This window comes from Salvelinus fontinalis, chromosome 13 (genome assembly GCF_029448725.1).
Source record: "Salvelinus fontinalis isolate EN_2023a chromosome 13, ASM2944872v1, whole genome shotgun sequence".
Lineage (NCBI taxonomy): Eukaryota > Metazoa > Chordata > Actinopteri > Salmoniformes > Salmonidae > Salvelinus > Salvelinus fontinalis.
The window spans coordinates 869,190-895,975 of NC_074677.1; the positions used below are offsets into that span (position 1 = coordinate 869,190).

At 47.9% G+C, this 26,786-nt stretch overlaps 1 protein-coding gene across 2 annotated transcripts in view; it reads right to left on the bottom strand.

Annotated features, from left to right (window-relative positions):
• The window catches only part of LOC129867898 (hormonally up-regulated neu tumor-associated kinase homolog A-like), a 47,469-nt gene that overhangs the window by 12,139 nt on the left and 8,544 nt on the right, over window positions 1-26,786 (bottom strand). For both annotated transcript variants that reach the window (XR_008761688.1, XM_055941371.1), the window contains exons 2-8: window positions 16,782-16,924; window positions 12,756-12,905; window positions 11,530-11,585; window positions 6,575-6,710; window positions 5,182-5,309; window positions 4,095-4,221; window positions 3,322-3,490 (exon numbers count right to left, since the gene is read on the bottom strand). Coding sequence is in view for 1 of the 2 variants with exons in the window: in XM_055941371.1 (XP_055797346.1) it covers window positions 3,322-3,490; window positions 4,095-4,221; window positions 5,182-5,309; window positions 6,575-6,710; window positions 11,530-11,585; window positions 12,756-12,905; window positions 16,782-16,924 (909 nt within the window). In the remaining variant the exon portion in view is untranslated. The remainder of the gene's footprint in view (window positions 1-3,321; window positions 3,491-4,094; window positions 4,222-5,181; window positions 5,310-6,574; window positions 6,711-11,529; window positions 11,586-12,755; window positions 12,906-16,781; window positions 16,925-26,786) is intronic.

Sequence of the window (26,786 nt, forward strand, 5' to 3'; positions counted from 1 at the left end):
AGTTATGCCTACTGCTTTTCGTGCAGAGAATATCATTATAGTAAGTTCCTGTTATTAACAGGTGGTTTAATTCATATGGCTGCAATCCCTGTAACGGAATCGATATGACAACAGCCAGTGAAAGTGCAGGGCTAACCTAGCCTGTACTCCATGGTGTTGTTTACCCTAACCTAGCCTGTACTGTCATGGTGTTGTTTACCCTAACCTAGCCTGTACTCCATGGTGTTGTTTACCCTAACCTAGCCTGTACTCCATGGTGTTGTTTACCCTAACCTAGCCTGTACTGTCATGGTGTTGTTTACCCTAACCTAGCCTGTACTCCATGGTGTTGTTTACCCTAACCTAGCCTGTACTCCATGGTGTTGTTTACCCTAACCTAGCCTGTACTCCATGGTGTTGTTTACTCTAACCTAGCCTGTACTCCATGGTGTTGTTTACCCTAACCTAGCCTGTACTGTCATGGTGTTGTTTACCCTAACCTAGCCTGTACTCCATGGTGTTGTTTACCCTAACCTAGCCTGTACTCCATGGTGTTGTTTACCCTAACCTAGCCTGTACTGTCATGGTGTTGTTTACCCTAACCTAGCCTGTACTCCATGGTGTTGTTTACCCTAACCTAGCCTGTACTGTCATGGTGTTGTTTACCCTAACCTAGCCTGTACTCCATGGTGTTGTTTACCCTAACCTAGCCTGTACTCCATGGTGTTGTTTACCCTAACCTAGCCTGTACTCCATGGTGTTGTTTACCCTAACCTAGCCTGTACTCCATGGTGTTGTTTACCCTAACCTAGCCTGTACTGTCATGGTGTTGTTTACCCTAACCTAGCCTGTACTGTCATGGTGTTGTTTACCCTAACCTAGCCTGTACTCCATGGTGTTGTTTACCCTAACCTAGCCTGTACTCCATGGTGTTGTTTACCCTAACCTAGCCTGTACTCCATGGTGTTGTTTACCCTAACCTAGCCTGTACTGTCATGGTGTTGTTTACCCTAACCTAGCCTGTACTCCATGGTGTTGTTTACCCTAACCTAGCCTGTACTCCATGGTGTTGTTTACCCTAACCTAGCCTGTACTCCATGGTGTTGTTTACCCTAACCTAGCCTGTACTGTCATGGTGTTGTTTACCCTAACCTAGCCTGTACTGTCATGGTGTTGTTTACCCTAACCTAGCCTGTACTGTCATGGTGTTGTTTACCCTAACCTAGCCTGTACTGTCATGGTGTTGTTTACCCTAACCTAGCCTGTACTCCATGGTGTTGTTTACCCTAACCTAGCCTGTACTCCATGGTGTTGTTTACTCTAACCTAGCCTGTACTCCATGGTGTTGTTTACCCTAACCTAGCCTGTACTGTCATGGTGTTGTTTACCCTAACCTAGCCTGTACTCCATGGTGTTGTTTACCCTAACCTAGCCTGTACTCCATGGTGTTGTTTACCCTAACCTAGCCTGTACTGTCATGGTGTTGTTTACCCTAACCTAGCCTGTACTCCATGGTGTTGTTTACCCTAACCTAGCCTGTACTGTCATGGTGTTGTTTACCCTAACCTAGCCTGTACTCCATGGTGTTGTTTACCCTAACCTAGCCTGTACTCCATGGTGTTGTTTACCCTAACCTAGCCTGTACTCCATGGTGTTGTTTACCCTAACCTAGCCTGTACTCCATGGTGTTGTTTACCCTAACCTAGCCTGTACTGTCATGGTGTTGTTTACCCTAACCTAGCCTGTACTGTCATGGTGTTGTTTACCCTAACCTAGCCTGTACTCCATGGTGTTGTTTACCCTAACCTAGCCTGTACTCCATGGTGTTGTTTACCCTAACCTAGCCTGTACTCCATGGTGTTGTTTACCCTAACCTAGCCTGTACTGTCATGGTGTTGTTTACCCTAACCTAGCCTGTACTCCATGGTGTTGTTTACCCTAACCTAGCCTGTACTCCATGGTGTTGTTTACCCTAACCTAGCCTGTACTCCATGGTGTTGTTTACCCTAACCTAGCCTGTACTGTCATGGTGTTGTTTACCCTAACCTAGCCTGTACTGTCATGGTGTTGTTTACCCTAACCTAGCCTGTACTGTCATGGTGTTGTTTACCCTAACCTAGCCTGTACTCCATGGTGTTGTTTACCCTAACCTAGCCTGTACTGTCATGGTGGTGTTTACCCTAACCTAGCCTGTACTCCATGGTGTTGTTTACCCTAACCTAGCCTGTACTCCATGGTGTTGTTTACCCTAACCTAGCCTGTACTGTCATGGTGTTGTTTACTCTAACCTAGCCTGTACTCCATGGTGTTGTTTACCCTAACCTAGCCTGTACTCCATGGTGTTGTTTACCCTAACCTAGCCTGTACTCCATGGTGTTGTTTACCCTAACCTAGCCTGTACTGTCATGGTGTTGTTTACCCTAACCTAGCCTGTACTGTCATGGTGTTGTTTACCCTAACCTAGCCTGTACTCCATGGTGTTGTTTACCCTAACCTAGCCTGTACTGTCATGGTGTTGTTTACCCTAACCTAGCCTGTACTCCATGGTGTTGTTTACCCTAACCTAGCCTGTACTGTCATGGTGTTGTTTACCCTAACCTAGCCTGTACTGTCATGGTGTTGTTTACCCTAACCTAGCCTGTACTCCATGGTGTTGTTTACCCTAACCTAGCCTGTACTCCATGGTGTTGTTTACCCTAACCTAGCCTGTACTGTCATGGTGTTGTTTACCCTAACCTAGCCTGTACTCCATGGTGTTGTTTACCCTAACCTAGCCTGTACTCCATGGTGTTGTTTACCCTAACCTAGCCTGTACTCCATGGTGTTGTTTACCCTAACCTAGCCTGTACTGTCATGGTGTTGTTTACCCTAACCTAGCCTGTAATCCATGGTGTTGTTTACCCTAACCTAGCCTGTAATCCATGGTGTTGTTTACCCTAACCTAGCCTGTACTCCATGGTGTTGTTTACCCTAACCTAGCCTGTACTGTCATGGTGTTGTTTACCCTAACCTAGCCTGTACTCCATGGTGTTGTTTACCCTAACCTAGCCTGTACTCCATGGTGTTGTTTACCCTAACCTAGCCTGTACTCCATGGTATTGTTTACCCTAACCTAGCCTGTAATCCATGGTGTTGTTTACCCTAACCTAGCCTGTACTCCATGGTGTTGTTTACCCTAACCTAGCCTGTACTCCATGGTGTTGTTTACCCTAACCTAGCCTGTACTCCATGTGTTGTGTGTTAGAACCTAGCTGGGTCAGACAGAACCTCTGGTGCCTCAGTGACATGATGTTGTCATCCTGAGTTCCATGGTTGCCATGGTGTTGTTTACCCCCGACCTACCCTGTACTCCTTGGAGAGCCTCTTCATCTTGTTGTTGAGCAGGAAGTAGACGGCCAGGGTGTGACATGCTCTGTTGGTGAGCACGGCGCTCAGCACCTCGCTGTGTTTATAGCCCATCCTCTCCGTCATATGGAGTAATACCGTGTGGTTGATCTCCTCAATGTGGATCCTGGAGAGACAGACAGAGGTTAACCAGCTGACCCGTGTGTGTCTGTGTGTGTGTGTGTGTGTGTGTGTGTGTGTGTGTGTGTGTGTGTGTGTGTGTGTGTACCTGTTGAGGTAGGGTGCTCCAGTGTTAGCGTTAGCCAGCTGACCCGTGTCTGTGTGTGTGTGTGTGTGTGTGTGTGTGTGTGTGTGTGTGTGTGTGTGTGTGTGTGTGTGTGTGTGTGTGTGTGTGTGTGTGTGTGTGTGTGTGTGTGTACCTGTTGAGGTAGGGTGCTCCAGTGTTAGCGTTAGCCAGCTGACCTGTGTGTGTCTGTGTGTGTGTGTGTGTGTGTGTGTGTGTGTACCTGTTGAGGTAGGGTGCTCCAGTGTTAGCGTTAGCCAGCTGACCTGTGTGTGTCTGTGTGTGTGTGTGTGTGTGTGTGTGTGTGTGTACCTGTTGAGGTAGGGTGCTCCAGTGTTAGCGTTAGCCAGCTGACCTGTGTGTGTCTGTGTGTGTGTGTGTGTGTGTGTGTGTGTGTGTGTGTGTGTGTGTGTGTGTGTGTGTGTGTGTGTGTGTGTGTGTGTGTGTGTGTGTGTGTGTGTGTGTGTGTGTGTGTGTGTGTGTGTACCTGTTGAGGTAGGGTGCTCCAGTGTTAGCGTTAGCCAGCTGAAGCCAGGAGTCAGACATGACCTGGTGGATGTTGGGTCTCTTAGCTGGATCTGGTTCTAACAGCTTCTTCATTAGACAGATGGCCGCTGTGGAGAGAGAGAGAGAGAGAGAAAGAGAGAGAGAGAGATGGAGAGAGAGAGAGATGGAGAGAGAGATGGAAAGACAAAGATGGAAAGAGAGAGAGAGAAAGATGGAGAGAGAGATGGAAAGAGAGAGAGAGAAAAAGATGGAGAGAGATAGATAGATAGATAGATAGATAGATAGAGATGGAGAGATGAAAGAGAGAGAGATGGAGAGCGAGATGGAAAGACAAAGATGGAAAGAGAGAGAGAGATGGAAAAAGAGGGAAGGGGGTGAGAATTTGTTAAAGCTACATTATGGGATTCGAAAAACAACAAAACAGCCGCCAGCCACTAGTTTTGGTACATTTGTCTCTGTGTGCTAGTCTCTGTGTGCTAGTCTCTGTGTACTAGTCTCTGTGTGCTAGTCTCTGTGTGCTAGTCTCTGTGTGCTCGTCTCTGTGCGCTCGTCTCTGTGCGCTCGTCTCTGTGCGCTAGTCTCTGTGCGCTCGTCTCTGTGTGCTAGTCTCTGTGTGCTAGTCTCTGTGTACTAGTCTCTGTGTGCTAGTCTCTGTGTGCTAGTCTCTGTGTACTAGTCTCTGTGTGCTAGTCTCTGTGTGCTAGTCTCTGTGTGCTAGTCTCTGTATGCTAGTCTCTGTGCGCTCGTCTCTGTGTGCTCGTCTCTGTGCGCTCGTCTCTGTGTGCTCGTCTCTGTGTGCTAGTCTCTGTGTGCTAGTCTCTGTGTACTAGTCTCTGTGTGCTAGTCTCTGTGTGCTAGTCTCTGTGTACTAGTCTCTGTGTGCTAGTCTCTGTGTGCTAGTCTCTGTGTGCTAGTCTCTTTGTGCTAGTCTCTGTGTGCTAGTCTCTGTGTACTAGTCTCTGTGTGCTAGTCTCTGTGTGCTAGTCTCTGTGTGCTAGTCTCTGTGTACTAGTCTCTGTGTGCTAGTCTCTGTGTGCTAGTCTCTGTGTGCTAGTCTCTGTGTGTACCTGTAGAGAGAGAGGGCGGTAGAGGGTTCATATCCTTGTCCACCATCTTCTGGTGCAGAGCTCTGAGACTGAAGGGCTCCACCGTGAAGGGGAGGCTGCCAGTCAGCATGGCGTACATGTTCACTCCTCTGTCAGGGAAACAGGGATGTTACACACCCGTCTACAACACTCACTCACCCAGACACGAAGACATGTCATTAAAAAAATGAGTTCTCAACTTAACTGGTTGAGAAGTGATCTCGTAGTTTGTTTAGATGTCTTTACTGTTTACAGTCTAGAAGTGTGTTTACTCTGACAGAGAAATACGGTGTGTGAATGAACATTACCCATGACATGAGCTGTAGATATGAAACGTGTTTGTTGTAAACTGTAGACAGGAAACGTGTTTGTTGTAAACGGTAGACAGGAAACGTGTTTGTTGTAAACGGTTGACAGGAAACGTGTTTGTTGTAAACGGTTGACAGGAAACGTGTTTGTTGTAAACGGTAGACAGGAAACGTGTTTGTTGTAAACGGTAGACAGGAAACGTGTTTGTTGTAAACGGTTGACAGGAAACGTGTTTGTTGTAAACGGTTGACAGGAAACGTGTTTGTTGTAAACGGTTGACAGGAAACGTGTTTGTTGTAAACGGTAGACAGGAAACGTGTTTGTTGTAAACGGTAGACAGGAAACGTGTTTGTTGTAAACGGTAGACAGGAAACGTGTTTGTTGTAAACGGTTGACAGGAAACGTCAGTTGTATGGTTTGTGTATAAAACCTGTCAGTTGTATGGTTTATGTATAAAACCCGTCAGTTGTATGGTTTATGTATAAAACCTGTCAGGTGTATATGGTTTATGTATAAAACCTGTCAGGTGTATATGGTTTGTGTATAAAACCTGTCAGTTGTATGGTTTATGTATAAAACCCGTCAGTTGTATGGTTTATGTATAAAACCTGTCAGGTGTATATGGTTTATGTATAAAACCTGTCAGGTGTATGGTTTATGTATAAAACCTGTCAGGTGTATATGGTTTATGTATAAAACCTGTCAGGTGTATATGGTTTGTGTATAAAACCTGTCAGGTGTATATGGTTTATGTATAAAACCTGTCAGGTGTATATGGTTTATGTATAAAACCTGTCAGGTGTATATGGTTTATGTATAAAACCTGTCAGGTGTATATGGTTTATGTATAAAACCTGTCAGGTGTATATGGTTTATGTATAAAACCTGTCAGGTGTATATGGTTTATGTATAAAATCTGTCAGGTGTATATGGTTTATGTATAAAACCTGTCAGGTGTATATGGTTTATGTATAAAACCTGTCAGGTGTATGGTTTGTGTATAAAACCTGTCAGGTGTATATGGTTTATGTATAAAACCTGTCAGGTGTATGGTTTATGGACTCACATGGACCAGACGTCCACCTTGGGTCCGTACTTCTTGCGGGACAGTAGTTCTGGAGCAGCGTAGGCTGGGCTCCCGCACTGCGTACTGAACGGGTCTGAATAACCCAGAATCCCTGCACAGTTACTGAGACCAAAATCTACGGGGGGAGGAGACAGGTTCTGAATGTCATTGAGGGTTTTTTTTTGAAAGAGGGAGAGATTGTAACAACATAAAGACAGAACTAGTTAGAAAGAGAGGAGTGTGTGTGTGTCACACCCCCTCAGACCTTATTGGTTAAATATACCACACCCCCTCAGACCTTATTGGTTAAATATACCACACCCCCTCTGGCCTTATTGGTTAAATATATGCGTTATAATGTACACTCCTCTACGTATTTATTTGGACAGTGAAGCTAAAACGTTTAATTTGGCTCTATACTCCAGCTTTTTTTTTTTTTTACCTTTATTTAGCTAGGCAAGTCATCTCAGTGCAAGAGGCATCACTACAGTCCCTGGTTCGAATCCAGGCTGAATCACATCCGGTTATGATTGGATTTCCCATAAAGCGGCGCACAATTGGCCCAACGTCGTCCGGATTTGGCCCGGGGGGGGGGGGGGGGGGGGGGGGGGGTTAGGACGATGAGAATTAGTTCTTAACTGGTTTGCCTAGTTAAATAAAGGTTACATTTAAAAAAAAAAAAATGTATTAAATAAAAAAATTACACGTGTGTTTTACCGTTGAGGAATGAAAGCATGTAGACCCCCCCCCCCATCTGAAGGTGTCATAACATTAATAATAAAGTATTATTAAAGTAGTCATGGTTCAGGATTTGGTCCCCTGTTCCTAACATGCAGTGATAACATGCAGCCTGTGACTCTACCAACTTGTTGGATGTGTTTGCAGTTTGTTTTAGATGATGTTGTAACCAATAAACATGAACGGTAAATAATGTGTTGAGGCACCGGAGGTTCTGTCTGACCCAGATACTGGAGGCACCAGAGGTTCTGTCTGACCCAGCTACTGGAGGGAACCAGAGGTTCTGTCTGACCCAGCTACTGGAGGCACCAGAGGTTCTGTCTGACCCAGATACTGGAGGCACCAGAGGTTCTGTCTGACCCAGATACTGGAGGCACCAGAGGTTCTGTCTGACCCAGCTACTGGAGGCACCAGAGGTTCTGTCTGACCCAGCTACTGGAGGCACCAGAGGTTCTGTCTGACCCAGCTACTGGAGGCACCAGAGGTTCTGTCTGACCCAGCTACTGGAGGCACCAGAGGTTCTGTCTGACCCAGATACTGGAGGCACCAGAGGTTCTGTCTGACCCAGCTACTGGAGGCACCAGAGGTTCTGTCTGACCCAGCTACTGGAGGCACCAGAGGTTCTGTCTGACCCAGATACTGGAGGCACCAGAGGTTCTGTCTGACCCGGCTACTGGAGGCACCAGAGGTTCTGTCTGACCCAGCTACTGGAGGCACCAGAGGTTCTGTCTGACCCAGATACTGGAGGCACCGGAGGTTCTGTCTGACCCAGATACTGGAGGGAACCAGAGGTTCTGTCTGACCCAGCTACTGGAGGCACCAGAGGTTCTGTCTGACCCAGATACTGGACGCACCAGAGGTTCTGTCTGACCCAGATACTGGAGGCACCAGAGGTTCTGTCTGACCCAGCTACTGGAGGCACCAGAGGTTCTGTCTGACCCAGATACTGGGGGGAACCAGAGGTTCTGTCTGACCCAGATACTGGGGGGAACCAGAGGTTCTGTCTGACCCAGCTACTGGAGGGAACCAGAGGTTCTGTCTGACCCAGATACTGGAGGCACCAGAGGTTCTGTCTGACCCAGATACTGGAGGCACCAGAGGTTCTGTCTGACCCAGCTACTGGAGGCACCAGAGGTTCTGTCTGACCCAGATACTGGGGGGAACCAGAGGTTCTGTCTGACCCAGATACTGGGGGGAACCAGAGGTTCTGTCTGACCCAGCTACTGGGGGCACCAGAGGTTCTGTCTGATCCAGCTACTGGAGGCACCAGAGGTTCTGTCTGACCCAGATACTGGAGGCACCAGAGGTTCTGTCTGGCCCAGCTACTGGAGGCACCAGAGGTTCTGTCTGACCCAGCTACTGGAGGCACCAGAGGTTCTGTCTGACCCAGATACTGGAGGCACCAGAGGTTCTGTCTGACCCAGATACTGGAGGCACCAGAGGTTCTGTCTGACCCAGATACTGGAGGAACCAGAGGTTCTGTCTGACCCAGCTACTGGAGGCACCAGAGGTTCTGTCTGACCCAGATACTGGAGGCACCAGAGGTTCTGTCTGATCCAGCTACTGGAGGCACCAGAGGTTCTGTCTGACCCAGCTACTGGAGGCACCAGAGGTTCTGTCTGACCCAGCTACTGGAGGCACCAGAGGTTCTGTCTGACCCAGCTACTGGAGGCACCAGAGGTTCTGTCTGACCCAGCTACTGGAGGCACCAGAGGTTCTGTCTGACCCAGATACTGGAGGCACCAGAGGTTCTGTCTGATCCAGCTACTGGAGGCACCAGAGGTTCTGTCTGACCCAGCTACTGGAGGCACCAGAGGTTCTGTCTGACCCAGCTACTGGAGGCACCAGAGGTTCTGTCTGACCCAGCTACTGGAGGCACCAGAGGTTCTGTCTGACCCAGCTACTGGAGGCACCAGAGGTTCTGTCTGACCCAGCTACTGGAGGCACCAGAGGTTCTGTCTGATCCAGCTACTGGAGGCACCAGAGGTTCTGTCTGACCCAGCTACTGGAGGCACCAGAGGTTCTGTCTGACCCAGCTACTGGAGGCACCAGAGGTTCTGTCTGACCCAGCTACTGGAGGCACCAGAGGTTCTGTCTGACCCAGCTACTGGAGGCACCAGAGGTTCTGTCTGACCCAGCTACTGGAGGCACCAGAGGTTCTGTCTGACCCGGCTACTGGAGGCACCAGAGGTTCTGTCTGATCCAGCTACTGGAGGCACCAGAGGTTCTGTCTGACCCAGCTACTGGAGGCACCAGAGGTTCTGTCTGGCCCAGCTACTGGAGGCACCAGAGGTTCTGTCTGACCCAGCTACTGGAGGCACCAGAGGTTCTGTCTGACCCAGCTACTGGAGGCACCAGAGGTTCTGTCTGGCCCAGCTACTGGAGGTACCAGAGGTTCTGTCTGACCCAGCTACTGGAGGCACCAGAGGTTCTGTCTGACCCAGCTACTGGAGGCACCAGAGGTTCTGTCTGACCCAGCTACTGGAGGCACCAGAGGTTCTGTCTGACCCAGCTACTGGAGGCACCAGAGGTTCTGTCTGACCCAGCTACTGGAGGCACCAGAGGTTCTGTCTGACCCAGCTACTGGAGGCACCAGAGGTTCTGTCTGGCCCAGCTACTGGAGGTACCAGAGGTTCTGTCTGACCCAGCTACTGGAGGCACCAGAGGTTCTGTCTGGCCCAGCTACTGGAGGTACCAGAGGTTCTGTCTGACCCAGATACTGGAGGCACCAGAGGTTCTGTCTGACCCAGCTACTGGAGGCACCAGAGGTTCTGTCTGACCCAGCTACTGGAGTCTAGCTGTGTTGTTGTCATCGTCTGCCTGTTTGTTTAGCAGAGAACTTTAACTCCTGGAATAGTTCAAGCCTCCTGGAACTGAGCTGATTTTGGTACATTTAAGATACAAACACACACAGAGAGACAGGGTTAGTTAACACAGAGAGACAGGGTTGGTTAACACAGAGAGACAGGGTTGGTTAACACAGAGAGACAGGGTTGGTTAACACAGAGAGACAGGGTTGGTTAACACAGAGAGACAGGGTTAGTTAACACAGAGAGACAGGGTTGGTTAACACAGAGAGACAGGGTTGGTTAACACAGAGAGACAGGGTTGGTTAACACAGAGAGACAGGGTTGGTTAACACAGAGAGACAGGGTTGGTTAACACAGAGAGACAGGGTTGGTTAACACAGAGAGACAGGGTTGGTTAACACAGAGAGACAGGGTTGGGTCAGTAAACAGAGAGACAGGGTTGGTTAACACAGAGAGACAGGGTTGGTTAACACAGAGAGACAGGGTTGGTTAACACAGAGAGACAGGGTTGGTTAACACAGAGAGACAGGGTTGGTTAACACAGAGAGACAGGGTTGGGTAACACAGAGAGACAGGGTTGGTTAACACAGAGAGACAGGGTTGGTTAACACAGAGAGACAGGGTTGGTTAACACAGAGAGACAGGGTTGGTTAACACAGAGAGGCAGGGTTGGTTAACACAGAGAGGCAGGGTTGGTTAACACAGAGAGACAGGGTTGGTTAACACAGAGAGACAGGGTTGGTTAACACAGAGAGACAGGGTTGGTTAACACAGAGAGACAGGGTTGGTTAACACAGAGAGACAGGGTTGGATAACAGAGAGACAGGGTTGGTTCACACAGAGAGACAGGGTTGGTTCACACAGAGAGACAGGGTTGGTTCACACAGAGAGACAGGGTTGGTTCACACAGAGAGACAGGGTTGGGTCAGTAAACAGAGAGACAGGGTTGGTTAACACAGAGAGACAGAGTTGGTTAACACAGAGAGACAGGGTTGGTTAACACAGAGAGACAGGGTTGGTTAACACAGAGAGACAGGGTTGGTTAACACAGAGAGACAGGGTTGGTTAACACAGAGAGGCAGGGTTGGTTAACACAGAGAGACAGGGTTGGTTAACACAGAGAGACAGGGTTGGTTAACACAGAGAGACAGGGTTGGTTAACACAGAGAGACAGGGTTGGGTCAGTAAACAGAGAGACAGGGTTGGTTAACACAGAGAGACAGGGTTGGGTCAGTAAACAGAGAGACAGGGTTGGTTAACACAGAGAGACAGGGTTGGGTCAGTAAACAGAGAGACAGGGTTGGTTAACACAGAGAGACAGGGTTGGTTAACACAGAGAGACAGGGTTGGTTAACACAGAGAGACAGAGTTGGTTAACACAGAGAGACAGGGTTGGGTCAGTTGTACCTATGAGCTTGATGTGTTCCTGTTCATCCAAGAGCAGGTTTTCAATTTTCAGGTCCCTGTGAGACAGACACACAGTCAACACAGAACACAACAAATAGGACCACCTTATCAGCACAGTCACCACACACTGTAACCGCCTGGCAATGTGGGTCGTGGCAGTTGTTTCCATGTGTTTCCATTTAATTCCACTGTCCTACCTACATTAGAGTAGTCTTATCACTCAGACTGTCCTCCCTACATTAGAGTAGTCTTATCACCCAGACTGTCCTCCCTACATTAGAGTAGTCTTATCTCTCAGACTGTCCTCCCTACATTAGAGTAGTCTTATCTCTCAGACTGTCCTACCTACATTAGAGTAGTCTTATCGCTCAGACTGTCCTCCCTACATTAGAGTAGTCTTATGACTGTCCTACCTACATTAGAGTAGTCTTATCGCTCAGACTGTCCTACCTACATTAGAGTAGTCTTATGACTGTCCTACCTACATTAGAGTAGTCTTATCGCTCAGACTGTCCTCCCTACATTAGAGTAGTCTTATCACTCAGACTGTCCTCCCTACATTAGAGTAGTCTTATCTCTCAGACTGTCCTCCCTACATTAGAGTAGTCTTATCTCTCAGACTGTCCTCCCTACATTAGAGTAGTCTTATCTCTCAGACTGTCCTCCCTACATTAGAGTAGTCTTATCACTCAGACTGTCCTCCCTACATTAGAGTAGTCTTATCACTCAGACTGTCCTCCCTACATTAGAGTAGTCTTATCGCTCAGACTGTCCTACCTACATTAGAGTAGTCTTATCACTCAGACTGTCCTCCCTACATTAGAGTAGTCTTATCTCTCAGACTGTCCTCCCTACATTAGAGTAGTCTTATCTCTCAGACTGTCCTCCCTACATTAGAGTAGTCTTATCTCTCAGACTGTCCTCCCTACATTATAGTAGTCTTATCTCTCAGACTGTCCTCCCTACATTAGAGTAGTCTTATCTCTCAGACTGTCCTCCCTACATTAGAGTAGTCTTATCACTCAGACTGTCCTCCCTACATTAGAGTAGTCTTATCACTCAGACTGTCCTCCCTACATTAGAGTAGTCTTATCTCTCAGACTGTCCTCCCTACATTAGAGTAGTCTTATCACTCAGACTGTCCTCCCTACATTAGAGTAGTCTTATCACTCAGACTGTCCTCCCTACATTAGAGTAGGCGGGCGTGCGTGCGTGTGTGTCTCTACCTGTGCACTACTCCGGCTCTGTGTAGATGTTCCACAGCCATCACCAGCTGCCGTACGTTTTTCTGCGTCTCTCTCTCGTCCAGCTTCTTCTTATCGTAGATCCGGTTCATGAGGTTTCCTCCAGGACACAACTCCATCACCAGGTAATAACTGGTGATAACAGATGACAGGACACAACTCCATCACCAGGTAATAACTGGTGATAACAGATGACAGGACACAACTCCATCACCAGGTAATAACTGGTGATAACAGATGACAGGACACAACTCCATCACCAGGTAATAACTGGTGATAACAGATGACAGGACACAACTCCATCACCAGGTAATAACTGATAATAACAGATGACAAGACACAACTCCATCACCAGGTAATAACTGATGATGACAGGACACAACTCCATCACCAGGTAGTAACTGATGATAACAGATGACAATACACAACTCCATCACCAGGTAATAACTGGTGATAACAGGACACAACTCCATCCCCAGGTAATAACTGGTGATAACAGGACACAACTCCATCACCAGGTAATAACTGATGATAACAGGACACAACTCCATCACCAGGTAATAACTGATGATGACAGGACACAACTCCATCACCAGGTAATAACTGATGATGACAGGACACAACTCCATCCCCAGGTAATAACTGATGATGACAGGACACAACTCCATCACCAGGTAATAACTGATGATAAAGGACATCCAGTAGTCTATAGTATAGTATATTATCTGTTCTCAGTCTCCAGTATAGTATAGTACCTGTTCTCAGTCTCCAGTATAGTATAGTATAGTACCTGTTCTCAGTCTCCAGTATGTCCAGTAGTCTATAGTATAGTATAGTACATGTTCTCAGTCTCCAGTATAGTATAGTATAGTACCTGTTCTCAGTCTCCAGTATAGTATAGTATAGTACTTGTTCTCAGTCTCCAGTATGTCCAGTAGTCTATAGTATATTATAGTACCTGTTCTCAGTCTCCAGTATAGTGTAGTATAGTACCTATTCTCAGTCTCCAGTATGTCCAGTAGTCTATAGTATAGTATAGTACCTGTTCTCAGTCTCCAGTATAGTGTAGTATAGTATAGTACCTGTTCTCAGTCTCCAGTATAGTATAGTACCTGTTCTCAGTCTCCAGTATAGTATAGTATAGTATCTGTTCTCGGTCTCCAGTATAGTATAGTATAGTACCTGTTCGCAGTCCCCAGTATAGTATAGTACCTTTTCTCAGTCCCCAGTATAGTATAGTATAGTACCTGTTCTCAGTCTCCAGTATAGTATAGTACCTATTCTCAGTCTCCAGTATGTCCAGTAGTCTATATTATAGTATAGTACCTGTTCTCAGTCTCCAGTATGTCCAGTAGTCTATATTATAGTATAGTGCCTGTTCTCAGTCTCCAGTATGTCCAGTAGTTTATAGTATAGTATAGTACCTGTTCTCAGTCTCCAGTATAGTATAGTACCTGTTCTCAGTCTCCAGTATGTCCAGTAGTCTATATTATAGTATAGTACCTGTTCTCAGTCTCCAGTATGTCCAGTAGTTTATAGTATAGTATAGTACCTGTTCTCAGTCTCCAGTATAGTATAGTATAGTACCTGTTCTCAGTCTCCAGTATGTCCAGTAGTCTATAGTATAGTATAGTACCTGTTCTCAGTCTCCAGTATGTCCAGTAGTCTATAGTATAGTATAGTACCTGTTCTCAGTCTCCAGTATAGTATAGTACCTGTTCTCAGTCTCCAGTATGTCCAGTAGTCTATAGTATAGTACCTGTTCTCAGTCTCCAGTATGTCCAGTAGTCTATAGTATAGTATAGTACCTGTTCTCAGTCTCCAGTATGTCCAGTAGTCTATAGTATAGTATAGTATAGTACCTGTTCTCAGTCTCCAGTATGTCCAGTAGTCTATAGTGTAGTATAGTACCTGTTCTCAGTCTCCAGTATGTCCAGTAGTCTATAGTATATTATAGTACCTGTTCTCAGTCTCCAGTATGTCCAGTAGTCTATAGTATAGTATAGTACCTGTTCTCAGTCTCCAGTATAGTATAGTATAGTACCTGTTCTCAGTCTCCAGTATAGTATAGTATAGTACTTGTTCTCAGTCTCCAGTATGTCCAGTAGTCTATAGTATATTATAGTACCTGTTCTCAGTCTCCAGTATAGTGTAGTATAGTACCTATTCTCAGTCTCCAGTATGTCCAGTAGTCTATAGTATAGTATAGTACCTGTTCTCAGTCTCCAGTATAGTGTAGTATAGTATAGTACCTGTTCTCAGTCTCCAGTATAGTATAGTACCTGTTCTCAGTCTCCAGTATAGTATAGTATAGTATCTGTTCTCGGTCTCCAGTATAGTATAGTATAGTACCTGTTCGCAGTCCCCAGTATAGTATAGTACCTTTTCTCAGTCCCCAGTATAGTATAGTATAGTACCTGTTCTCAGTCTCCAGTATAGTATAGTACCTATTCTCAGTCTCCAGTATGTCCAGTAGTCTATATTATAGTATAGTACCTGTTCTCAGTCTCCAGTATAGTGTTGTATAGTACCTATTCTCAGTCTCCAGTATGTCCAGTAGTCTATAGTATAGTATAGTACCTGTTCTCAGTCTCCAGTATGTCCAGTAGTCTATATTATAGTATAGTGCCTGTTCTCAGTCTCCAGTATGTCCAGTAGTTTATAGTATAGTATAGTACCTGTTCTCAGTCTCCAGTATAGTATAGTACCTGTTCTCAGTCTCCAGTATGTCCAGTAGTCTATATTATAGTATAGTACCTGTTCTCAGTCTCCAGTATGTCCAGTAGTTTATAGTATAGTATAGTACCTGTTCTCAGTCTCCAGTATAGTATAGTATAGTACCTGTTCTCAGTCTCCAGTATGTCCAGTAGTCTATATTATAGTATAGTACCTGTTCTCAGTCTCCAGTATGTCCAGTAGTCTATAGTATAGTATAGTACCTGTTCTCAGTCTCCAGTATAGTATAGTACCTGTTCTCAATCTCCAGTATGTCCAGTAGTCTATAGTATAGTACCTGTTCTCAGTCTCCAGTATGTCCAGTAGTCTATAGTATAGTATAGTACCTGTTCTCAGTCTCCAGTATGTCCAGTAGTCTATAGTATAGTATAGTATAGTACCAGTTCTCAGTCTCCAGTATGTCCAGTAGTCTATAGTGTAGTATAGTACCTGTTCTCAGTCTCCAGTATGTCCAGTAGTCTATAGTATATTATAGTACCTGTTCTCAGTCTCCAGTATGTCCAGTAGTCTATAGTATAGTATAGTATAGTACCTGTTCTCAGTCTCCAGTATAGTATAGTATAGTACCTGTTCTCAGTCTCCAGTATATTATAGTATAGTACCTGTTCTCAGTCTCCAGTATAGTGTAGTATAGTACCTGTTCTCAGTCTCCAGTATAGTATAGTATAGTACCTGTTCCCAGTCTCCAGTATGTACAGTAGTCTGTCGTATAGTATAGTACCTGTTCTCAGTCTCCAGTATAGTATAGTATAATACCTGTTCTCAGTATCCAGTATAGTATATTATAGTACCTGTTCTCAGTCTCCAGTATGTCCAGTAGTCTATAGTACAGTATAGTATAGTACCTGTTCTCAGTCTCCAGTATAGTATAGTATAGTACCTGTTCTCAGTCTCCAGTATAGTATAGTATATTATCTGTTCTCAGTCTCCGGCATAGTATAGTATAGTACCTGTTCTCAGTCTCCAGTATAGTATAGTATAGTATTGTACCTGTTCTCAGTCTCCAGTATAGTATAGTACCTGTTCTCAGTCTCCAGTATAGTATAGTATATTATCTGTTCTCAGTCTCCGGCATAGTATAGTACCTGTTCTCAGTCTCCAGTATAGTATAGTATAGTATAGTACCTATTCTCAGTCTCCAGTATGTCCAGTAGTCTATAGTATAGTACCTGTTCTCAGTCTCCAGTATGTCCAGTAGTCTATAGTATAGTATAGTACCTGTTCTCAGTCTCCAGTATGTCCAGTAGTCTATAGTATAGTATAGTATAGTACCTGTTCTCAGTCTCCAGTATGTCCAGCAGCTGGGTGATGTTGGGGTGTCTGATCATCTGTTGGATTTGACCTTCTCTACGGAGGTTCTTAGTCACGTAAGAGTCCTTCTTCGCCTTCCTCTTATCGATCACCTTTACCGCGACCTGGGACCGGGAGGAGGTGGAGGGAGTGAGGACAAGAGAGATAAAAAACACACAAATCAGTCTCGACTCTGGCTGCGTTTCAAACTCATAAAAGACGCACTCTCTCGTCCACTTACCCTCGCCCACTTACCCTCGCCTCTTGCCCTTGGGGGGGAATCCCCGCGGCCATATTTGTCGTCGGTCCAAATATTTAGCCAATCAAGGGAAGTTAGCAACGCAAGCCCCTCAGCCCTCGTTTTTTAATGGAGTTTGCGAGTGTACAATTATGTTCACTTCGGAACCTGAAACGCCCCATAATTCAATTCACAATGATTGTCCATCCGCTAAGAAAAGTCAGCCAAAACTTAAACCCTCAACATCAATATGGAGAAGTCAACATACAAGTGGAAGTAAAAACCAATGTAAATAAGTAAGAAATTGTGCAACGAATGCACATGAAGGCACAAACACGTCACGTTAAAGTAATGATGTTTTTGTTTTGTTATCTTTTGGAAATTGCAGAAATAAAACATTTTCCGTCTTCAGAAGTTCCAGCTAGGCAGGCTAACGCTAGTTAGCTAATTAATATGCTAGCTATTATACAGTAGGTGTATATTAATAATTAAATATTTAATATAAGTAGACATACAATCATAGTTGACTGTAGAGCATATAAAGCACCACAAGCTACCAGTGGCTGAAAACACAATCATTGAGGGACGAACAAGTGAAGAATTTCTGGTCAAGGGCGGTCCATTTAAAAAGAATTCCTTCCTGCCTCGCCCCTTGCCCTGCAAGTGTATACTCGTCAGATGTCATGATACGTCATCAGAAGTGTCCACTTCATTTGAGGGCTGAGGGGATCAGGTGTCTTTTGAGTGTTTGGACTGCACCCTATACATGATAGACACAGAGCAGCCTGACCTCTCCTCTCTCTGAGACAGCCTGACCTCTCCTCTCTCTGAGACAGCCTGACCTCTCCTCTCTCTGAGACAGCCTGACCTCTCCTCTCTCTGAGACAGCCTGACCTCTCCTCTCTCTGAGACAGCCTGACCTCTCCTCTCTCTGAGACAGCCTGACCTCTCCTCTCTCTGAGACAGCCTGACCTCTCCTCTCTCTGAGACAGCCTGACCTCTCCTCTCTCTGAGACAGCCTGACCTCTCCTCTCTCTGAGACAGCCTGACCTCTCCTCTCTCTGAGACAGCCTGACCTCTCCTCTCTCTGAGACAGCCTGACCTCTCCTCTCTCTGAGACAGCCTGACCTCTCCTCTCTCTGAGACAGCCTGACCTCTCCTCTCTCTGGGACAGCCTGACCTCTCCTCTCTCTGAGACAGCCTGACCTCTACTCTCTCTGGGACAGCCTGACCTCTCCTCTCTCTGGGACAGCCTGACCTCTCCTCTCTCTGAGACAGCCTGACCTCTCCTCTCTCTGGGACAGCCTGACCTCTCCTCTCTCTGAGACAGCCTGACCTCTCCTCTCTCTGAGACAGCCTGACCTCTCCTCTCTCTGAGACAGCCTGACCTCTCTGAGACAGCCTGACCTCTCCTCTCTCTGGGACAGCCTGACCTCTCCTCTCTCTGAGACAGCCTGACCTCTCCTCTCTCTGGGACAGCCTGACCTCTCCTCTCTCTGAGACAGCCTGACCTCTCCTCTCTCTGAGACAGCCTGACCTCTCCTCTCTCTGATACAGCCTGACCTCTCCGCTCTCTGAGACAGCCTGACCTCTCCTCTCTCTGAGACAGCCTGACCTCTCCTCTCTCTGAGACAGCCTGACCTCTCCTCTCTCTGAGACAGCCTGACCTCTCCTCTCTCTGGGACAGCCTGACCTCTCCTCTCTCTGAGACAGCCTGACCTCTCCTCTCTCTGAGACAGCCTGACCTCTCCTCTCTCTGAGACAGCCTGACCTCTCCTCTCTCTGAGACAGCCTGACCTCTCTGAGACAGCCTGACCTCTCCTCTTTCTGAGACAGCCTGACCTCTCCTCTCTCTGGGACAGCCTGACCTCTCCTCTCTCTGAGACAGCCTGACCTCTCCTCTCTCTGAGACAGCCTGACCTCTCCTCTCTCTGGGACAGCCTGACCTCTCCTCTCTCTGAGACAGCCTGACCTCTCCTCTCTCTGGGACAGCCTGACCTCTCCTCTCTCTGAGACAGCCTGACCTCTCCTCTCTCTGAGACAGCCTGACCTCTCCTCTCTCTGAGACAGCCTGACCTCTCCTCTCTCTGAGACAGCCTGACCTCTCCTCTCTCTGAGACAGCCTGACCTCTCCTCTCTCTGAGACAGCCTGACCTCTCCTCTCTCTGGGACAGCCTGACCTCTCCTCTCTCTGAGACAGCCTGACCTCTCCTCTCTCTGGGACAGCCTGACCTCTCCTCTCTCTGAGACAGCCTGACCTCTCCTCTCTCTGAGACAGCCTGACCTCTCCTCTCTCTGAGACAGCCTGACCTCTCCTCTCTCTGAGACAGCCTGACCTCTCCTCTCTCTGAGACAGCCTGACCTCTCCTCTCTCTGAGACAGCCTGACCTCTCCTCTCTCTGAGACAGCCTGACCTGTATATAGTAACCTGTCCTGGTCTGTCTCCACTCCCTATATATAGTAACCTATCCTGGTCTGTCTCCATTATACCTGTCCAGGTCTGTCTCCACTCCCCCCTGTATATAGTAACCTGTCCTGGTCTGTCTCCACTCCCTGTATATAGTAACCTGTCCTGGTCTGTCTCCACGCCCTGTATATAGTAACCTGTCCTGGTCTGTCTCCACTCCCTCCTGTATATAGTAACCTGTCCTGGTCTGTCTCCACTCCCTCCTGTATATAGTAACCTGTCCTGGTCTGTCTCCACTCCCTGTATATAGTAACCTGTCCTGGTCTGTCTCCACTCCCTCCTGTATATAGTAACCTGTCCTGGTCTGTCTCCACTCCCTGTATATAGTAACCTGTCCTGGTCTGTCTCCACGCCCTGTATATAGTAACCTGTCCTGGTCTGTCTCCATTCCCTGTATATAGTAACCTGTCCTGGTCTGTCTCCACTCCCTGTATATAGTAACCTGTCCTGGTCTGTCTCCATTCCCTGTATATAGTAACCTGTCCTGGTCTGTCTCCACTCCCTGTTTATAGTAACCTGTCCTGGTCTGTCTCCACTCCCTGTATATAGTAACCTGTCCTGGTCTGTCTCCATTCCCTCCTGTATATAGTAACCTGTCCTGGTCTGTCTCCACTCCCTGTATATAGTAACCTGTCCTGGTCTGTCTCCACTCCCTCCTGTATATAGTAACCTGTCCTGGTCTGTCTCCACTCCCTGTATATAGTAACCTGTCCTGGTCTGTCTCCACTCCCTCCTGTATATAGTAACCTGTCCTGGTCTGTCTCCATTCCCTGTATATAGTAACCTGTCCTGGTCTGTCTCTACTCCCTGTATATAGTAACCTGTCCTGGTCTGTCTCCACTCCCTGTATATAGTAACCTGTCCAGCTCTGTCTCCACTCCCTCCTGTGTATAGTATCCTGTCCTGGTCTGTCTCCATTTTACCTGTCCTGGTCTGTCTCCACTCCCTGTATATAGTAACCTGTCCTGGTCTGTCTCCACTCCCTCCTGTATATAGTAACCTGTCCTGGTCTGTCTCCACTCCCTCCTGTATATAGTAACCTGTCCTGGTCTGTCTCCACTCCCTGTATATAGTAACCTGTCCTGGTCTGTCTCCATTCCCTGTATATAGTAACCTGTCCTGGTCTGTCTCCACTCCATGTATATAGTAACCTGTCCTGGTCTGTCTCCACTCCCTGTATATAGTAACCTGTCCTGGTCTGTCTCCACTCCCTCCTGTATATAGTAACCTGTCCTGGTCTGTCTCCACTCCCTGTATATAGTAACCTGTCCTGGTCTGTCTCCACTCCCTGTATATAGTAACCTGTCCTGGTCTGTCTCCACTCCCTCCTGTATATAGTAATCTGTCCTGGTCTGTCTCCATTCCCTGTATATAGTAACCTGTCCTGGTCTGTCTCCACTCCCTGTATATAGTAACCTGTCCTGGTGTGTCTCCACTCCCTGTATATAGTAACCTGTCCTGGTCTGTCTCCAAACCCTCCTGTATATAGTAACCTGTCCTGGTCTGTCTCCACTCCCTGTATATAGTAACCTGTCCTGGTCTGTCTCCACTCCCTGTATATAGTAACCTGTCCTGGTCTGTCTCCATTCCCTGTATATAGTAACCTGTCCTTGTCTGTCTCCACTCCCTGTATATAGTAACCTGTCCTGGTCTGTCTCCATACCCTGTATATAGTAACCTGTCCTGGTCTGTCTCCATACCCTGTATATAGTAACCTGTCCTTGTCTGTCTCCACTCCCTGTATATAGTAACCTGTCCTGGTCTGTCTCCACTCCCTGTATATAGTAACCTGTCCTGGTCTGTCTCCATTCCCTGTATATAGTAACCTGTCCTTGTCTGTCTCCACTCCCTGTATATAGTAACCTGTCCTGGTCTGTCTCCATACCCTGTATATACTAACCTGTCCTGGTCTGTCTCCACTCCCTGTATATAGTAACCTGTCCTGGTCTGTCTCCACTCCCTGTATATAGTAACCTGTCCTGGTCTGTCTCCACTCCCTCCTGTATACAGTAACCTGTCCTGTGTCTCCACTCCCTGTATATAGTACCTGTCCTGGTCTGTCTCCACTCCCTGTATATAGTAACCTGTCCTGGTCTGTCTCCACTCCCTGTATATAGTAACCTGTCCTGGTCTGTCTCCATACCCTGTATATAGTAACCTGTCCTGGTCTGTCTCCACTCCCTGTATATAGTAACCTGTCCTGGTCTGTCTCCACTCCCTCCTGTATATAGTAACCTGTCCTGGTCTGTCTCCACTCCCTGTATATAGTAACCTGTCCTGGTCTGTCTCCACTCCCTCCTGTATATAGTAACCTGTCCTGGTCTGTCTCCACTCCCTGTATATAGTAACCTGTCCTGGTCAGTCTCCACTCCCTCCTGTCTCTGTTCTCCCCCTATTCTCTATTCTCCCTCCTCTATTCACTACCCCTCCTAGCACCCCCCTCCTCTATTCACCCTCCTCTATTCACCCCCCTCCTAGCACAGCCCCCTCCATTCTCCCTCCTCTATTCTCCCCCCTCTCCTCTATTCTCCCCCCTCCTCTATTCTCCCTCCTCTATTTACCCCCCTCCTTGAACAACCCCCTCCTCTATTCTCCCTCCTCTATTCTCCCCCTCCTCTATTCTCCCCCCTCCTCTATTCTCCCCCCTCCTAGCACAGCCCCCTCCTCTATTCTCCCCCCTCTATTCACCCCCTCCTAGCACACCCCCCTCCTCTATTCACCCCCTCCTAGCACAACCCCCTCCTCTATTCTCCCTCCTCTATCCACCCCCTCCTAGCACAGCCCCCTCCTCTATTCTCCCTCCTCTATTCTCCCCCCTCCTAGCACACCCCCCTCCTCTATTCACCCCCTCCTAGCACAACCCCCTTCTCTATTCTCCCCCCTCCTAGCACAGCCTCCTCCTCTATTCTCCCTCCTCTATTCACCCTCTCCTAGCACAGCCCCCTCCTCTATTCACCCCCTCCTAGCACAGCCCCCTCCTCTATTCTCCCTCCTCTATTCACCCCCCTCCTAGCACAGCCCCCTCCTCTATTCTCCCCCCTCTATTCTCCCCCCTCCTAGCACACCCCCCTCCTCTATTCACCCCCTCCTAGCACAACCCCCTTCTCTATTCTCCCCCCTCCTAGCACAGCCCCCTCCTCTATTCACCAACCTCCTAGCACAGCCCCCTCCTCTGTTCTCCCTCCTCTATTCTCCCTCCTCTATTCACCCCCTCCTTGCACAACCCCCTCCTCTATTCTCCCCCCTCTATTCTCCCCCTCCTCTATTCTCCCCCTTCCTCTATTTACCCCCCTCCTAGCACCCCTCCTCTATTCACCCCCCTCCTAGCACAACCCCCTCCTCTATTCTCCCCCCTCTATTCTCCCCCCTCCTAGCACACCCCCCTCCTCTATTCACCCCCTCCTAGCACAGCCCCCTCCTCTATTCTCCCTCCTCTATTCTCCCTCTATTCACCCCCTCCTAGCACAGCCCCCTCTATTCTCCCTCCTCTATTCTCCCCCCTCCTAGCACAGCCCCCTCCTCTATTCTCCCTCCTTTATTCTCCCCCCTCCTAGCACAGCCCCCTCCTCTATTCACCCCCCGCCTAGCACAGCCCCCTCCTCTATTCACCCCCTCCTAGCACAGCCCCCTCCTCTATTCTCCCCCCTCCTAGTACAGCCCCCTCCTCTATTCTCCCCCCTCTATTCTCCCCCCTCCTAGCACAGCCCCCTCCTCTATTCTCCCCCCTCCTCTATTCTCCCCCCTCCTAGCACAGCCCCCTCCTCTATTCACCCCCCTCCTAGCACAGCCCCCTCCTCTATTCTCCCTCCTCTATTCACCCCCTCCTAGCACAGCCCCCTCCTCTATTTACCCCCCTCCTAGCACAGCCCCCTCCTCTATTCTCCCCCCTCCTAGCACACCCCCCTCCTCTATTCTCCCCCCTCCTAGCACAGCCCCCTCCTCTATTCTCCCCCCTCCTAGCACAGCCCCCTCCTGTATTCTCCCTCCTCTATTCTCCCCCTTCCTCTATTTACCCCCCTCCTAGCACCCCTCCTCTATTCACCCCCCTCCTAGCACAACCCCCTCCTCTATTCTCCCCCCTCCTAGCACACCCCCCTCCTCTATTCTCCCTCCTCTATTCTCCCCCCTCCTAGCACACCCCCCTCCTCTATTCTCCCTCCTCTATTCTCCCCCCTCCTAGCACAGCCCCCTCCTCTATTCTCCCCCCTCCTAGCACAGCCCCCTCCTGTATTCTCCCTCCTCTATTCTCCCCCTTCCTCTATTTACCCCCCTCCTAGCACACCCCCCTCCTCTATTCTCCCCCCTCCTAGCACACCCCCCTCCTCTATTCTCCCTCCTCTATTCTCCCCCCTCCTAGCACAGCCCCCTCCTCTATTCTCCCTCCTCTATTCTCCCCCCTCCTAGCACAGCCCCCTCCTCTATTCTCCCTCCTCTATTCTCCCCCCTCCTAGCACAGCCCCCTCCTCTATTCTATCTTTACTACTGCTGCCTTACTTCTCTCTCCTCCCCTCCCACCACCTCACCTCTCTCCTCTCCTCTCCTCGCCTCCCACCTCTCTCCTCGCCTCCCACCTCGCTCCACCCCACCTCTCTCCTCCCCTATCTCCTCGCCTCTCTCCTCTCTGACTGTGATTGCCAAATGTTTGCATCATCCACACAAAGAGAACGAGGGGAGGAGGGGGGAAAAGGAGAGGAGCGTTCTCTCTCTCTCCTCAGCAACAGAGTGAAAAGGGGTACAGGGCTGGGGGGGGGGGGGGGGGTCTAATTCAAGTCACACACACACACAGGTATACCACACCACAGCCCCGAGCTGATAGAATCACTATGAAACACAAACACACACACCATTTATCAAAGACATAATTTAATATGTATGTACCACAATGTGTATATAAAATGTATATGACACAGTGAGAGAGACAGAAAGAGAGACAGAGAGAGACACAGAGAGAGAGAGAGAGAGAGAGAGAGAGAAAGAGAGAGAGAGAGAGAGAGAGAGAGAGAGAGAGAGAGAGAGAGAGAGAGACAGAGAGAAACACAGAGAGAGAGAGAGAGAGAGAGAGAGAGAGAGAGAGAGAGAGACAGAGACACACAGAGAGAGAGAGAGAGAGAGAGAGAGAAAGAGAGAGAGAGAGAGAGAGAGAGACAGAGACAGAGACAGAGAGAGACACAGAGAGAGAGAGAGAGAGAGAGAGAGAGAGAGAGAGAGAGAGAGAGAGAGAGAGAGAGAGAGAGAGAGAGAGAGAGAGGAAAGAGAGAGAGAGAGAGAGAGAGAGAGAGAGAGAGAGAGAGAGAGAGAGAGAGAGAGAGACAGAGACAGAGAGACACAGAGAGAGAGAGAGAGAGACACAGAGAGAGTGAGACCTGCCAGAACTGGACAAGAACCTGACACCCTCAACAGGGGGACAAACACCTGTAGTAGGGATGACCAGGGATGTTCTCTGTTTAGTGAGTCCACCAGATCAGAGGCAGTAGGGATGACCAGGGATGTTCTCTGTTTAGTGAGTCCTCCAGATCAGAGGCAGTAGGGATGACCAGGGATGTTCTCTGTTTAGTGAGTCCTCCAGATCAGAGGCAGTAGGGATGACCAGGGATGTTCTCTGTTTAGTGAGTCCTCCAGATCAGAGGCAGTAGGGATGACCAGGGATGTTCTCTGTTTAGTGAGTCCTCCAGATCAGAGGCAGTAGGGATGACCAGGGATGTTCTCTGTTTAGTGAGTCCACCAGATCAGAGGCAGTAGGGATGACCAGGGATGTTCTCTGTTTAGTGAGTCCTCCAGATCAGAGGCAGTAGGGATGACCAGGGATGTTCTCTGTTTAGTGAGTCCTCCAGATCAGAGGCAGTAGGGATGACCAGGGATGTTCTCTGTTTAGTGAGTCCTCCAGATCAGAGGCAGTAGGGATGACCAGGGATGTTCTCTGTTTAGTGAGTCCTCCAGATCAGAGGCAGTAGGGATGACCAGGGATGTTCTCTGTTTAGTGAGTCCGCCAGATCAGAGACAGTAGAGATGACCAGGGATGTTCTCTGTTTAGTGAGTCCTCCAGATCAGAGGCAGTAGGGATGACCAGGGATGTTCTCTGTTTAGTGAGTCCTCCAGATCAGAGGCAGTAGGGACGACCAGGGATGTTCTCTGTTTAGTGAGTCCTCCAGATCAGAGGCAGTAGGGATGACCAGGGATGTTCTCTGTTTAGTGAGTCCACCAGATCAGAGACAGTAGGGATGACCAGGGATGTTCTCTGTCTAGTGAGTCCTCCAGATCAGAGGCAGTAGGGATGACCAGGGATGTTCTCTGTCTAGTGAGTCCTCCAGATCAGAGGCAGTAGGGATGACCCGGGATGTTCTCTGTTTAGTGAGTCCTCCAGATCAGAGGCAGTAGGGATGACCAGGGATGTTCTCTGTTTAGTGAGTCCGCCAGATCAGAGGCAGTAGAGATGATCAGGGATGTTCTCTGTTTAGTGAGTCCGCCAGATCAGAGGCAGTAGAGATGATCAGGGATGTTCTCTGTTTAGTGAGTCCGCCAGATCAGAGGCAGTAGAGATGATCAGGGATGTTCTCTCGTGCGTGAATTAGACCATTTTCCTGTCAAAATGTAACGAGTACTTTTGGGTGTCAGCGAAAATGTATGGAGTAAAAAGTACAGTATTTTCTGTCGGAATGTAGTGAAGTAAAAGTTGTCGAAAATAGTAAATTAAAGTACAGATACCAACAAAAATAACTTAAGTAGTACTTTACTTAAGTACTTTACACCACTGCTCAGTAGAGATAATTCCCACACTGCCACGTAGGGCTGCACGATATGGGCAAATCATCTTGGACTTATTTTTAACCAAATGTTGCAATTGCGATTTGACTTGCGAATTAGAGCAAAACTGTTGGAATCATGGAAATAGAATGACTATTCTAATTCTATAGCTAGAATATAATAGTAGTCACTTTGAATACAGTGTTATTTGACATGACAACGAATTAAAATGTCAGGGAGGAGATATTGTGACAGGGTAGGAACTAAATTGTTGGTAAGTGTTTCCTTGGGGACCCAATAAGCTTTGGCTACATTGCATTTTTTCTCTTAGCTACTTCATGTAGCTAACATATTCATTCTTTACATATTCCTCTTTGATTTAGTAGATACTGTTGCACAAATAACATGCTGATTTAAGTCTACACCATCACTGGTATTAGCAGGCTGTATTAGCTAGCTACGTTTGCTCTGACTCAGTACATTTATTAGCTAGCTATTAGCATTAGCGGCTAACAATTAGCGTCTCACAAGATGTAGGGCA